Source organism: Maniola hyperantus, chromosome 9 (assembly GCF_902806685.2).
Source record: "Maniola hyperantus chromosome 9, iAphHyp1.2, whole genome shotgun sequence".
NCBI lineage: Eukaryota > Metazoa > Arthropoda > Insecta > Lepidoptera > Nymphalidae > Maniola > Maniola hyperantus.
The window spans coordinates 11,903,072-11,917,389 of record NC_048544.1 but is presented as its reverse complement, the minus strand read 5'-3'; the positions used below and the strand labels follow the sequence as shown (position 1 = coordinate 11,917,389).

At 38.1% G+C, this 14,318-nt stretch overlaps 1 protein-coding gene across 10 annotated transcripts in view; it reads left to right on the top strand.

The window, feature by feature from the left end:
• The window catches only part of Rbp (RIM-binding protein), a 31,997-nt gene extending 17,751 nt beyond the window's left edge, over positions 1–14,246 (top strand). Inside the window, exons 11-21 of one of the 10 annotated variants that reach the window (XM_069501072.1) lie at positions 250–444; positions 626–877; positions 1,825–1,884; positions 2,883–2,972; positions 3,689–3,901; positions 4,187–4,435; positions 4,942–5,172; positions 5,950–6,112; positions 6,862–7,023; positions 8,300–8,373; positions 9,561–14,246. In XM_069501072.1, the coding sequence (XP_069357173.1) occupies positions 250–444; positions 626–877; positions 1,825–1,884; positions 2,883–2,972; positions 3,689–3,901; positions 4,187–4,435; positions 4,942–5,172; positions 5,950–6,112; positions 6,862–7,023; positions 8,300–8,373; positions 9,561–9,905 (2,034 nt within the window). In that variant the 3' untranslated portion in view covers positions 9,906–14,246. Of the gene's footprint in view, positions 1–249; positions 445–625; positions 878–1,824; positions 1,885–2,882; positions 2,973–3,685; positions 3,902–4,183; positions 4,436–4,941; positions 5,173–5,949; positions 6,113–6,861; positions 7,024–8,299; positions 8,374–9,560 lie in introns of all 10 variants that reach the window. The other 9 variants (XM_034971715.2, XM_069501077.1, XM_069501073.1 and 6 more) reach the window with 9 other exon arrangements.
• Positions 14,247–14,318: the final 72 nt, after the last annotated feature.

The window sequence follows — 14,318 nt, the reverse complement described above, 5'->3', positions numbered from 1 at the left end:
CAAGTAATTATCACGACCTCCAAGCACGCGGCACAATGGAAAATTTCGAGGAAGTCGCGTCAATCGCAACCATTAATCCAGCGCCAGGACAAATTTTTGATTCCGCTCACGTTGTTGGTAGCTTAGAATTTCCCTTGTTTTGTCGAATCCTCCCTCGATGTGGCTTAATAGTGTGTGAATACATGTCATATCCCAATTGGCCGAAAGAAAATGGCTGGATTGTTGGTGGTGATTGGTGCGGTGTCGCAGGTGGAAGCTGGACCTCAGGACGGCACTCTGCTCGTGACGTGGCAGCCGGTGCTGCGCCCGCCCGCCTCCGGTCCGGTCACGGGCTACGCCGTGTACGCCGACGGCAAGAAGGTGACCGATGTCGATTCCCCGACCGGTGATCATGCGCTCATCGACATTGGCAAATTGATCGGCCTCAATCCCAAATGCGTTACTGTGAGTACTGTACCGCTTAGACTGGCTAATTGAGCGCTGTGTTATGATTACAATATATTGTGCACTTATATTTTCTGCAGTAATTATTATCACGTGTGTTAATGACAGCGTATGCTCTGAAAACTATCTTGCTGTTTTTGTCTTTGACGTGTGTCGTGTATTTATGTCCGTTTCATTACAGGTTAGAACCAAATCGCGAGACAGCCAGTCGAGCGACAGTGCTCCTACAGCCATACCACCTGCTGTACTTCGGGGAGTCGTCGCTAGGGTTCCTCGTGGACCAGGTGTCGGTCCCACCCAGCCAACTCAAGGCTTTCGAGGGCAACGACCTCAACCTTACCAGCAACATCAGCAAGTGATAGAGCATGACGAAAATCTTTCTGATAAGGAAATATACCCTACCGCTAACCGTCATGATCCACAAACAACTCAGGTGAAAATTCTTGTATATTATTTATTTGATGTGTTATATTATATTTCAATATCTTAAAATATTTGAGATACCTACCCCATCTATTAAAACGATAACAAAGTACTTAATTCCCCAAAATTCTTTTGTCATTCCATGAATCTTCAAGCTTAATATTTTCATAAAGTATGCTTTGTTGTTTCTATAAGACTAATAATTATATCTAGTGTAGGTTAGGTACATTCGTGTGTACAAATTTTATTTTATGTTCATCAAAAATGTGAATACTTTGTTTAATGTTGGCACAGCACTTGGTGTACTTTAAGTTTGCAAATCAATGTTGTACATTTTTTGTTTGTAAATTGAATCATTTCGCCAGTATAAATGATTTTGTTACAAAATATAAGCTTCGTTTCATTTTATGTTATCTTTCTTTTGTTTGGTCTTCTTAGCTGTTGTTACAAAATCAATGTCATACGCTCTCCACTTACGCAAGAAGCTATTTCACGACTTTGTGAGTAGTTTCAGTTTTGTTCAATTAGTTAATATTTTAAAATACATCGTCGATTGCAAGGGATGAAATAGCTTTTTGCGTGAACTCGGTGTTGCAAACTGCACTCTTTATACTCTCTCCTGTGGTTCTGTCGCTGGCATCTTCTAAATGTCGAGTAGTTTCTGCCGGTCGGTCTACACTACCACGCGCTCCATCGACTATCCTAGCTATGCACTCGGCTCGAGCGATCAAAATTAAATGCATAATGCTTGCGACTAGATCAGTAGTCTCTAGTGCTATTGGCCGATACCTGACAGTGCACGACACCCTACAGATACCCGTATACTTAGAACAAATAAAGAGCTTGTATTTTGTGACACAGACAGAAACCCCATCATTGAGCTCATTTTGTTTACGTACCACTTAAAGTATAACCTTGCCTCTCTCTCTCACATAACTATTATACACCTTTCCGTAGCCCACGAGCGGATTCGGCACAGGCCTCCTAAAGAGTATATTCGACAAAATAACCCCTTCGGTAAGGAATTTTAACACGTCTTTTATATCTTTTATTTCATTTTATTTCACCCTTTGTTTAGATTAATACAGTTTTGATTTTTGGAGTGATTTATTTTTATATTAGTTGTCTTTATTTTTTTTACACAGTGTGCTCGTATTTTGATAGCATCGTTATATTTAACGTATTTAATGACGTAGTCAACTATAATCCATACATCAGACGATATTTTCTTTAAGTATGCTTATGTACATAATCTAAACGTAGTATGAATTCGATAACCTATTGTAGAAAAAATATTACATGTTAGCTAATGTTTATCTAATGCATAATTTATATCTATACTCGTTATATGAGTTTCCATGTTTAGATCTATTTTGATATTCACACCATAGCTAATAGTTTGTTAATGAACAATTAGCATTTTGATAAAGATTTAGTGAGAACACTATCTGAACTGGTATTTGATATTGATTGACATTTTTGTATTAAATTTTACTTTAGGCATCCGCAACAGGCTAACATTGAACTACTTTATATCCTGATGTTAGTTGACTAATTAACTATTACACTGCTCATGTTATCATTAACTACAAGTCTACAAACCATGTACACGCTATCCATAACATAATATTATTATGTAAAACTAAAGTCGTAAAACATGTTATTCAATTGCTAGCATTATGTCGAGACTCGAGTGTCGAAAAGCAAAGGAACGCTTTCACGAAAGGCAACTTTAATTTTCACTTCGGCTTCACATCGCAGCTTCACTTGCTCTACATTTATATTGCCTTCAAATCCTAGAATATACCTACATAATAATATCTGTAATGAGGCCTTCTAATGTATGGTTTAGTCGTCGGCAGCTTTATGATTATTTCGTGCTTCAGCGGTTAATGTTGTCAGATATAAAATGTAACATCATTCAGCACATTTTGACCACCGTCATGTTCATGCGCATTGATAGAAAAACGATGTCTAACTATTGAAATGTTGAATGAACGTGTGGTACCTATCAGCAATCGGGGATACCGGCCATCGAAATCACTAAAGAGGGAGCAGTGGAGGCCAGTAGCGAGGACGAAGAGGCGACGCGTCGCCGCCCGCAGGTCTGCGATCTCTGTAACTGTCATCGATGTGCTCTTCATGTGCTAGCACTGTTCACTTTGCTCTCTTCTCTTTCAATACTATTCGGGATTCCCAATCACAAGTTTTCACTTTCCGTTCTTCTATGTTGTTATCTTCACGTCCTCGATGTTCGACACACTACACAGGTTCACGTTCGACACTATCCAGGTTTTCCGACACATAATTGTAAACCTTTGCCCGGCAGATAGGACAACCGTCCCCACAGAGCACTCGATACAGAATCATAACATCCGAGCATGTGCAGCGTGTTTGTATGATTGTTTCTGCATGCTGTCTTGGCTTCAATTATTCTCGTTCTCAATTATTCTTTTACACTCTTCTCACTACGTCTCCGTCTATACATTGATTGAATGATTGTACAAGATTAAAAACTTCCTAAATTGAAAACAAGAAATTTTATTTGTGCGCAACCTATACTAAGGTACCACTTAAAATATCTATGTTATGGACGATGTGGTTAAAAAATACATAAGTGCTGCACGCTAGCTTTCGTTGTGCATGGGGATTGGATAGCGTTTCAGCGGAATGTTATAATATCTTAAACGAAGGTAAAGTATTAATTGCTTTTGATCGCATACGCCAAAAAAAATATGGCTGTAAGCTTGATAAATTGCTGTGGGCTTCGTTATGGAAAATCTAACCTTATTAATGTGTTGGTACGTACGGACGTCAGCAGCAGGCGTCCCAACCTGCACAAGCGTCGCAGCAGCCTTCGAGTCAGCAGTTCCCGAATACACCAGCCTACCATGGCACGCAGCAACCCCCCTTTCAACAGGGCGGCCAATTCCCAAGTAACCAGCCGACCCAGTACCCCAGCCAGCCCCAGCCGTATCAGAACCCTCCGCCCAGAAACCACCACGAGAGAGGACGACCCCCTAACCCTCACCAGGTTCATTTCTATTTATTTTCTTTATCTAGACTCTAGAGTATACCTACCTCAATATGTAAAATAAGTACAATTGAATGGTTTTTCTTCAATAGATTTATATTTTTAAATGTAGACTTACATAGCTACCTATTCATTATTCTTGTATAAAATATTTTATGCCTGTAAGTATTTCGGTTTTGTGACGTACTTAGTACTTATATTACTTGCATAATATTATTTTAATTTTGATTTTTTTCAAAGTGACAGTAGAAAATTCCGCACAATGACCAATTCTTCTTACAGCAGCAGCAAATGCAACAAATGCAGCAAATGCAGCAAGGTCAACAAGGTCCAATGCCTCAGTATGGCCCCCGAGGCGCACCTCCGATGGGGCCCAGAGGCCCTCAACCTGGCCAACGTCCGCAGCAGGGTCACACACAAACCAAGAGGTGTCGTTATTTCATGGCGCTATTCGACTACGACCCTGCAACCATGAGTCCTAATCCTGAGAGTTGTGATGAAGAATTGCCATTTAGCGATGGAGACATTATAAAGGTTAGAATTGTAAACGATTCTGCATTTTCTATTACACCTTTGTCGTTATCAAATTTTGTTGAGATCGTAATAATAATATAAAATCCCATTTTGTAACAACTAGGGTGTGGGTAGGGAGCAGGTGTTTCGACCGCTTCTTTTATTTGGTCTGACCAACGTCAGATGTGTAGATTAGGTACAACCTCAGAAACATTCATGGGATATATTTTTTTGTTTTGTTTTAAATTATTTATTGCACATAACAAGAATAAAACGAACATAAGCGAACCCTTTGGTGATGGGGACAGGGTGTCCGTAAATAATACTTTATGTACCACTAGTGAGATAGAGGATGTTTAAAAAGTATTGCGCCATTGAGCAATTTTGAACTGACACTCTTGGGCTTTTGACCTCATTCCACTTCATCCCTATCTACGAACTCTGCCAAAACGCCGGCTACGCTTCCTCCTTTCCCGAGGGCTATATTTGAGAACTTGTCTCTTAACATTTTAATTTCCCTTCGTCAGGTTTGGGGTGACAAAGACGCCGACGGCTTCTACTGGGGTGAGAGCCGTGGTCGTCGAGGCTATGTTCCCCATAACATGGTTGCCGAGGTATCAGAGCAAGAGGCCACGGGACAGACCACCGCCAAGCCCCGGGACAGATGGACGGACGCGTACGCCAACCAGCCTGTTCGAAGAATGGTCGCCCTATACGACTACGACCCCCAGGAACTTAGTCCTAACGTTGATGCCGATGTAAGTGGCACAAGAAACTGTATCCTTGTTTACTTTACACAAATCTGTTTTTAGTAGGTATATTATTGCCAGATGATGTCTGCGACTCCGTCCGCGTGGATTTAGTGTTTTTAAAAATCCCGTGGGAACTCTTTAAATTTCCGGGATAAAAAGTAGCCTATGTCCTTGTTCAGGATGTAAGCTAATTCTGTATAAAATTTCATCAAAATCGGTTGAACTGTTGGGTCGTGATAAGCTAGCAGACAGATAGATAGACTGTAGACAGACACACTTTCGCATTTATAATAATAAGTATGGATAAAGTACATATTGGTACATTATTTTTTTACTTGGTAGTTTACGATGAGAAAGAAGTAGGTACATAACCTGGGAGAATGTGGCACCTACTTTATTATATGCCCATCATGCGGTATTTTACACCAAGCGATAGATCAAATTAAGACACTTTTCAAAAAAGGGTATATAAAATTATTTATATGTAATAGGTAATACCATTGATGTTGGAATCCCCCTCTACTATTTATTATTCTAGGGGTAATACCCATAATATATTTGAATGAAATTACTCGATTGTGAAATCACGCGTGACTTCTGATTGAGTTGAAACTTTGTACAATTTTTGTTGACACACGACGGTTTCTACTATCAACTTGGCTAGTATATCGATGATTCCGTTCTCAAACTTTGACAATGCTTAACAAGAAACCAAAAGCTATACCTACAAACGTAAGAAATAATGGACAAAGGTATCATATCAAATTTTCTTTCTTATTCTAGGCGGAGCTGAGCTTTCAAACAGGGCAAATAATCCATGTGTACGGAGAAATGGACGATGATGGATTTTTCATGGCAGAGATCGATGGTGTTAGAGGACTGGTGCCGAGCAACTTTCTCGCGGAAGCCACTGACCAGTACGGAGCGGGCAGTCAGCCTAGTCAAGGTTCGCTATCTTTAGTTCTTTTTCTAGTCATTTTAGGATGCGAGGTATTACTTCGTGGTGAACCACTAGGTTTATGTAAACCTACAGGCACTTATCAGGGGGTACGGCAGTGCTCCCGCCAAGACGAGCCAAACTAAAGGACGGGGCACTACGTACCTTTTCTCGAAGCGTTTCGTCGTATTTTCAATAGAAGAAGATATGTCTAGGTCTATCATTTTGTAACCCTAAAATAGTTTGCTTTGCCCTAAGAAGAAAAGTGACTAAAGGTTTGAGTGAGACGCATTCTGGGGGGAGCATGCTGTATAGTCAGAGAGCGTGGTCTGGACGCCACTGCGCTCAGAAAGCTTGTGCCTGTGCTCGTGCGTATGAACATGATCAGGGAGCACGGTAATGCACCCGCCAAGACTTGAGATAAACGCTACATGCCTTGCCCTACCTATTTCTCCGTTAAACCGGACACCCGGATTCGGACTGCCTTAGTGCCTAACCGAGTTGGCAGTAAGGATTCGACGAAAAGGCCTTTGATTTTAGTTCTGTTATTTTGAACCTGAAAAAACTGCACACTCGATTTTCTTGTTGCATAGATGCACGACCCCCAGATAGAAATATCGTTTGACGAATTTTCCATATTATACAATATTATAATAATACCTTTGTAGTTTATACAAAAATCGGACTTCCCGCTCTCTCGATTACCACTGCAGACGGGGAATATATTGTAAAGAACATTGGTAACGTTTCTTGCATAGGCGTTGGAGTACCGGGCGGCAGAATGGCAAACCCAGGCACAATCCCCGGAGGCGGGCAGGGCCGCGGCCGAGGCGCGCCCTGCGGCCCTGGCGCGCGCGGTCCGCCTCCGCCGCCCCGGGACAACGTCGCGCCGGCACCGAGGAACCATCATCGAAAAACAGGTAAAACTCTCATCACACCTATCGTGTAATGTACTGTGTAGAGCCGCGAACGGCTTTTCAATATTCGCTGTCATAGTTACTTTCCCTGTTAGTAAAAAAATACTATTAAAACTGTTTAGGTAAGTCCAGCTGACGATCGGTTAATTCTGATCACTGAGAGCTTTGAGTGTTTCATGTTTGCACCTTGGACTTGCTGTGTGACTACTGAAAGACGCTCGCTATTTCGCTCTGGTAACTTCTATCATCTTCTCTGTACACGGTCTTAAGATTGCCACGGGACTCGCTTTGCGAGTTTTCTTAGTTTTTAAAATATAAGAACGTATTACAGTACTACCACTTTAATAAGTCACATTGGTAAAATTCGTTTGGGCAAAAAAGCGCAACCTAACGCCGGCTAAAACCAAATGTACACCGAGGCAATATACAGACTTTATATAAGTCTTAGGGCCTGTTTCACAACTTCCAGATAAACTTTATCTAACGAATTTTGAGGTTACGACAGTTTTTGTATTGGGAAGTATATCCGGTAGATAAAATTTATCTGACGGTTGTGAAACAGGTCCTTAACGTTACGATTTTAAACACAAGAACAATAGAGACTCGTGCTATTCGCTCATAATTCGCGCGTACAAAACTTGGTGCGTAGACAACCAACAGCGAACATCGAGCGCTATGATTGGCTGAAATATTTTCGCGCAATTCAAAAATAAGATTCCTGCGCAGGTGCATCGGGCGTAACTTGTAAAAGTGGTAGTACTGTACCTACTCGTAGTAAATGTTGGATCCAACTTTATCTATTTACTGAAACATTCGAACGATGAACTTTGAATGAACACATTGCAGCCTGAATATGAAGCGACAGTATCGCGAGTCCGGTTGCAATCCACGGAGCACAAAGACTCTTGGTGTACACTTTGCTGATAACACTATCTTGGATTACACAGTCACAGACATCGAAGTCCAACACGCGTAAACTTCAACGAAACACGAAAGTCAAATAACCAAACTCCTTTTTAACGTTTCAGCAATACTTTGAGGGCAACTTTATTTTCTTTTCGTCTGCATTATCTTTCTGACTGTCCTTTCTGTTTTTGTTTTGTCACAACTTCCCTATGTTTTCTCGAGATAGCTACCACATTAGCTCACGCGAGGTAGTCTGGTCTAATACACGCAACATAGCATTGCACAGAGTCCACGATGTGCGTGAGGTGTGATCCAAGATTCGAGTGGTTGTCTGTGGTCACTATATATGTTGTGTGTATTGTCTGTTTGCTAGATGCCTGCCCTCTTCCCCCTTCTCAGTTAGACCACAACACATGCGCCAGTAATCCAGAACAGGCGAATTCTCAGGTAAAAAATTACCGTTTATACAGTTTGACCCCACGAGAATAATTTCAGATTATGCAAGGATGCTAGTCGTTTTCTTTAGTTCGTCTACCACTTCATATTTTTAGATTTGTTTTCACTGTTTCTCTTTTATTTTCTTCTCTTTTATTACATTACTTTTCATTAACGCCCAGTGTATAGCGAGAGGGCGTATAGTCCTTAATATACTATTTCGGTCCAAAGAACGTTTGGACGAGTCACCGAGATTTTTACACATTAGATATCATGTCATACTGGACCATATCATACAGAACTAGCACAGAACAACACTGGCGTATACTTCACGTACATCAGATATACCATTACCCATTCACCGTAAAGTCGATGACGTCTCTGAAGCCTGTGAATGTGGTCCATAACTAGACGATTACGCTCATGTAAGATGACTGCATACGTCATCATGAAAAAATAATACTTTGGACGTATACATTGAATAATTATGTATTTATTTTCTCTATTTAGGTTCTCAATTCGTCGGAATCTTTGTTTTATGAAACAGCGTAATCGTTTAGTTCAATAGTACTTAAACCTTTTTTTGTAACTAAGTACCTATATCATTTTTTTCAAGGCATGATATTTCGGAAAACCAGTGTATACGATTTCACTTATTATCTACACAAGAACTGTAGAACAATATATGGAAAAACTATTTCTGCATTTGTGTACATGATAAATATTTTTGTATATAAACTTGCTTTGGTGTATGGCAGTGCATGAATAAAATTGCAATTACAATATATTCCGCAATACTTTTTGCATGTATAATATTATGTACCTACCTAGATTCAATATCGAATAAATAATGGAAGCAACTTGTTCATTAGTTCAAAATTAATTTATTCTATGAGTATAGGTACCTAACCTAAAAACTCTTGTCCTTATACATATTAGAGAACTAATTCTCAATTAGTTAAAAGTTCTATAGTTTTGCGATGTACCTACCTATCCATTTACATTCTGTAAGTAGAAATTAATATAACGTAACAAATCAATTTAATTCGCTAGTTTTCACTGCATCGAAACAAGTTTGCATTTACTTAACTAAGACGCTAGTTTCATTCGAGACCATAATTCAGAGTCATCCACATTTCATGGGTTTGGCTCCCGGGCGAACCGACGAATGTTAAGGTCTCGTTTCACTGTGTGAGCAGCAGGCGAGGGCGAGAGGCGCGGCGAGCGCGCCGCAGACGAGCATCGCGCGCACGAGCGCTGGTAACGCAAGCACGCCCACCGCGCAGTCGCCCGGCTCCGCAGCCACGCTGGCCATGCCGCCCATCGGCACCACCACGGCCGTGAGCACATCGCCGGCGCGGCGCGGCGGCCCGGCCGTCGTGCCCGCGCCCACCGCGCAGCCCGCCACGCAGGCGCAGCAGCTGCCGCCCACGTCGCAGCCCAACCTCATGCAGAAGTTCAGTGAGATGACCGCGCCCGGTGGCGACATCCTCAGCAAGGGCAAGGAGCTCATCTTCATGAAGTTCGGCCTCGGCGGCAAATAATGTCGGCACGGCCTCTAGGGCCTCCAACCTTTTGTGAGTGAATTCGACCCCTTCTATATGTACCTACGCCTGAGCGCAGGGTTCTGAGGCTGTTTCTCTGTCGGCTGTTTCATTTGGCCGAGTTGTGTATTGAATTTTTCTACTCTAGGCCATTCGATTTACCCTTAACCGTAATGTAAGCAAAAATTGTAAATAATTAAAAATTAAAGATTCAATAAACGCACAGTTTAGCGAATATTCAAATATTTAGTGGTCTCGATAGTACGCACGGTTGATGATTAAACACCCATGTTATAGTTATGTGTAATGTTTTCTATATTTCGGACAGGCGCCCGTCTCACGTCTGTTAGGTTAGTTAATAATATAATTGTGTTGTGGAGGTTCATTAAGCTCAAGCTCAGTCTGCACGGGTTTATCATTCTGCGGAAACTACCTATGCATGCGATGATCCTCCACAATAGTTGGCTTTGTATTTCTTTCGTATATAAGTACGAATCATTAATGCACTCCAACTGTCACTTTGACAGGTTGGATTGCAATCGTTTTCCTTTACGTTGTTAATCGCTAGATATCAGTTCCCTTATTAAAATATAAAATAGACGTTCTTAGTCTGGCAACATAAGTGAACATATTTTTTAACGGCGTACTAAGACAATTATGACAACTATATCTACACAAGTAAAAAATCGATTGGCCCATTCATTGTGGTTACTCGTAGCTATTCGAAGCTGCAACCGTCCTTGCAGAACTGTACCTATCCGATACCCAAATTCAACTTGGCAATAAGCATGCGGAAGTGTGAGTGATCATGATTACCAGTTTCAAATGTTTATAATAATGTTGAATATTGACTTGCAAATTTTACATATATTTTAAAATAAATCTTAACGAATGTTACATTCTATTCAATGTTCTCGATACAATAAGTTGTGTTAATAACAATAATATAATTGACAGTGTAGGAACGTACCTGCATCTTAATGTAACATAGGTGCCTGTTATAAGATTACAGTTCAACACCGATTACACTACACTACTTGATAAGTATCTATATATGATGTATCTAAGGATATTCTGTAAGAGCATTAAATTAATTCACTGTATGCCTACATAAAACTCTCCGGTTTTTCGAAAATAAAATGTTCTGTGATAGTAGACACGTGTTAACATCTATTTCATTAATATATATATTATATACTTAATTGTAACGGATTTTATCATTTATCACAATATATTGTGATAAATGATAAAATCCGTTAATCCGTACTGTATACAGTATTTCTGAAATCCATTTTGAATTACTTTACTTTGTCAAAATTCACGCGTGTTCATATCAAAATACAGTAAGCGGAGAAATATAAAATTTGAATTAAGATAAAACCGCTTTAACAAACACAAATAATTAAAATATTGTAGCTACTTAGCAATTTTTGTATAGGTACCTAAACCAAGTCACTTTTTAATTTCGTGTTAATTTTATAATAATTGTTTTGTTAGATAATTTTTAGAAATTAATGATCTTTATAGACAAAACTCTGGGTATCACATCTCGTCAGACTCACAGTAGATGACAGTTAAACTTCTTAACTATAAAGCTCGTCGCAGAGGTAGCTATAAAAAATAAAAATGTATTTATATTATAATAATTATGATGAATCATTTTACGATACACTGCGATAATGTACCTATATATCTTAAAATGTCCACACACGAACTTATAATATATTATGTTATAGCTACGTCTATGACGGATTTAAACTTATTTCATTAAAGTGATGTTAAAATCACAGTTTTTCTCATCTTCTGCTAAATAAACTAAAATTTGAACATAAATAATTGTTGCAAGGTCATAACTAAATGTATCGAGCCACTAAAAGACTGCTTGCATGAGAGTTCTATTGTTTTAAAATTCGTATTTAATTATATTTACTGTAAAGTATATTTTAAAACATAATGCTACAGAAATCATCTAGCAATATTAATCGACAAACAATAGGAAGTAGATATTCGTATAAGGGTACAGAACTAGGATCTCATGGTTGAAAAAAACATTTATTAGAACACGGACGAAGCCCTAGGTATATAATTTTTAATAATAAATTCAAACTTTTTACTACCTAAGTATCAATTCTTATAACCTTTAAAAAAAAGTCGATTACTATTGCTCGACGATCATCTAATACTCAACCACTCCTTTCAAAATAACCATTGCTTTATTTGTCGATACTTAAAATAATATTATGCCCGTCTAAACAGTTTAAACAGAATTTCTTTTGTGCCCTTACATTTCAGCATTAAAAACCTTGCAAATATATCATATTTTATTTGAGGTAAAAATGTCCATATTCGAATTTATTTTGCAATCTGCATCATACAAATAATTCACTTTCATATTGTACCGAGTCCATTAATTTTATGGTACACTCATTTCAAACTTAATAGTGACTCGTCCAGTTCAAGCCTTTATAAATAGTTCATAAATTACTACTATTTCCTAGTCACTGTTTCAAACTTCATAGTTTGATACTCATAACTTAAATCGAAAGCGGAAAATGATTAAATGACAATAATACTTAGTAGATAATTAGTCTTGAAAATAGTGCAAATACGGACCAACTGTTCTACCATTTGTTCTTAAGTAACGCAGACAGACGTTTTGCGTTTCGTTCAATTGATTGTAAGATTGTTTAGTGCATACGTCGATTCCAAAAAGCAGTTTTCTCTAAAGTTAACTAGCCATAGCTAGCCATACCTTTAATATTCAGGATAATCATGATCTTTATTTGCGTAGGAGTTTACGTGATTGATTTGAAGGTAAGTGATTCTGAAATATCGTTACAGCAATGGATATCTTTGCAACGAGTGGTTTTAAGCCTCATCTAGATTAGCCGAAAGGACTTGTAAATGCATGAATACAGGTATCGAATCCTAGTGGAACTAAAACTTTTCGCCTTGGATTACTTTTACTAACGAATCTGACATTTTATTCACTAACGAAAGTGTTTATGATAAGTGAAATATCTATTTATTTCAACTTACTTATGTATTGTAAACATATTTTAAATATTTTAATTTAAAGGACCGTAAACGTCTTAAAGTTTTTTATTAGTCTGAGATACTTTTATACTAATCCTATTTCTACTTTACCTTTGACTATCAAAAACTGGCCAAAGCTACAGTATATTAATTGAAGAGTCCTTGCAGCCAATCTAGACTTGGCAATATAGATAGGCATGAAGGTAACCAAATCGCGTACATTTATTAAAAAAAACTTGTCGTTATTGTACATATTCGGTAAGGTTGCTTGAACTGTAGGCTATTTCAATGCTCACTTCGTACAAGGGATTCTCTATTAAGTCCTTATAATGACTTTGTATCCAACGACATTAAATATTTAAATCTTTTCACATATAAATAAATCCAGTTAGCTTGCTCTCTTAGTAATAACCATTCATATTTAAAATGTTTAGTCGTGCTGTTTATTCCACAGAGGCCGATTCCAGTGCAAGCGATGCGATTCACATTTTTTTGATATGAGAAAAAGTGTAAAGTCTCGCTCATTGATTGACTGTCACTTATTTCATGTGACAATCAAAAATTTTTTTAAATACTGTAGGATCCTTTGACGAGATAATTCTGTTAAAATTAAGTATAAACGTGTTTTTTTTTAAATTTCGTGCTATATAAAGTAAGATTTCAATATTGTAAGATACCTACATAATTATATCTACTTTGGGGAATAATAATAACAAAACTATATATGTAGTGCTTTTGTTCCAAATATTTTCACGGTATATTTGAAACTTTTATTAAAATAGCTGTTTTCATTGTTAAAAATGTTCGGTATAGACATTGTTGCCTATGAGACAATCTCCATTTATTATAGCGCAATATTCACGGATCGCATCGCTCGCAACATGGAAAACCCGATTCATACAATACGTTACAACGGTTGTACATAATCGTTACCATTACAGACGTTAGCTATGCTCCAGGCTACATATCTACCTAAAATGTATAACCTGAATATTTGAGGTTTTTCTATTATTAAAATATTCTAGTGTTATGTCTAACAGCGTTCAAAGTTGTTCACTTGTTTATACATTGTTATAAATCTGTATGATCTGTATCCATATCTTTTATCACATGTACCTATGTGTATGGTTATTTATACGAAATATAAATAATTATTGTATATTAATCGTGCAATCATGAATGCATAATTTAATATGAAGAGTTGTATATTATACTTAATGAATTATGGCATCTATAATAAAATAAACCTTTAACAATGTACCAATATGCTGCGATAAAATAAACGATACAAATGCCGCTTCTTTATTTTATGTATTTTTATATCCAAACTTTTCCACACAAGGAATACAGAACATTAATAAGCACAAACACAAACAA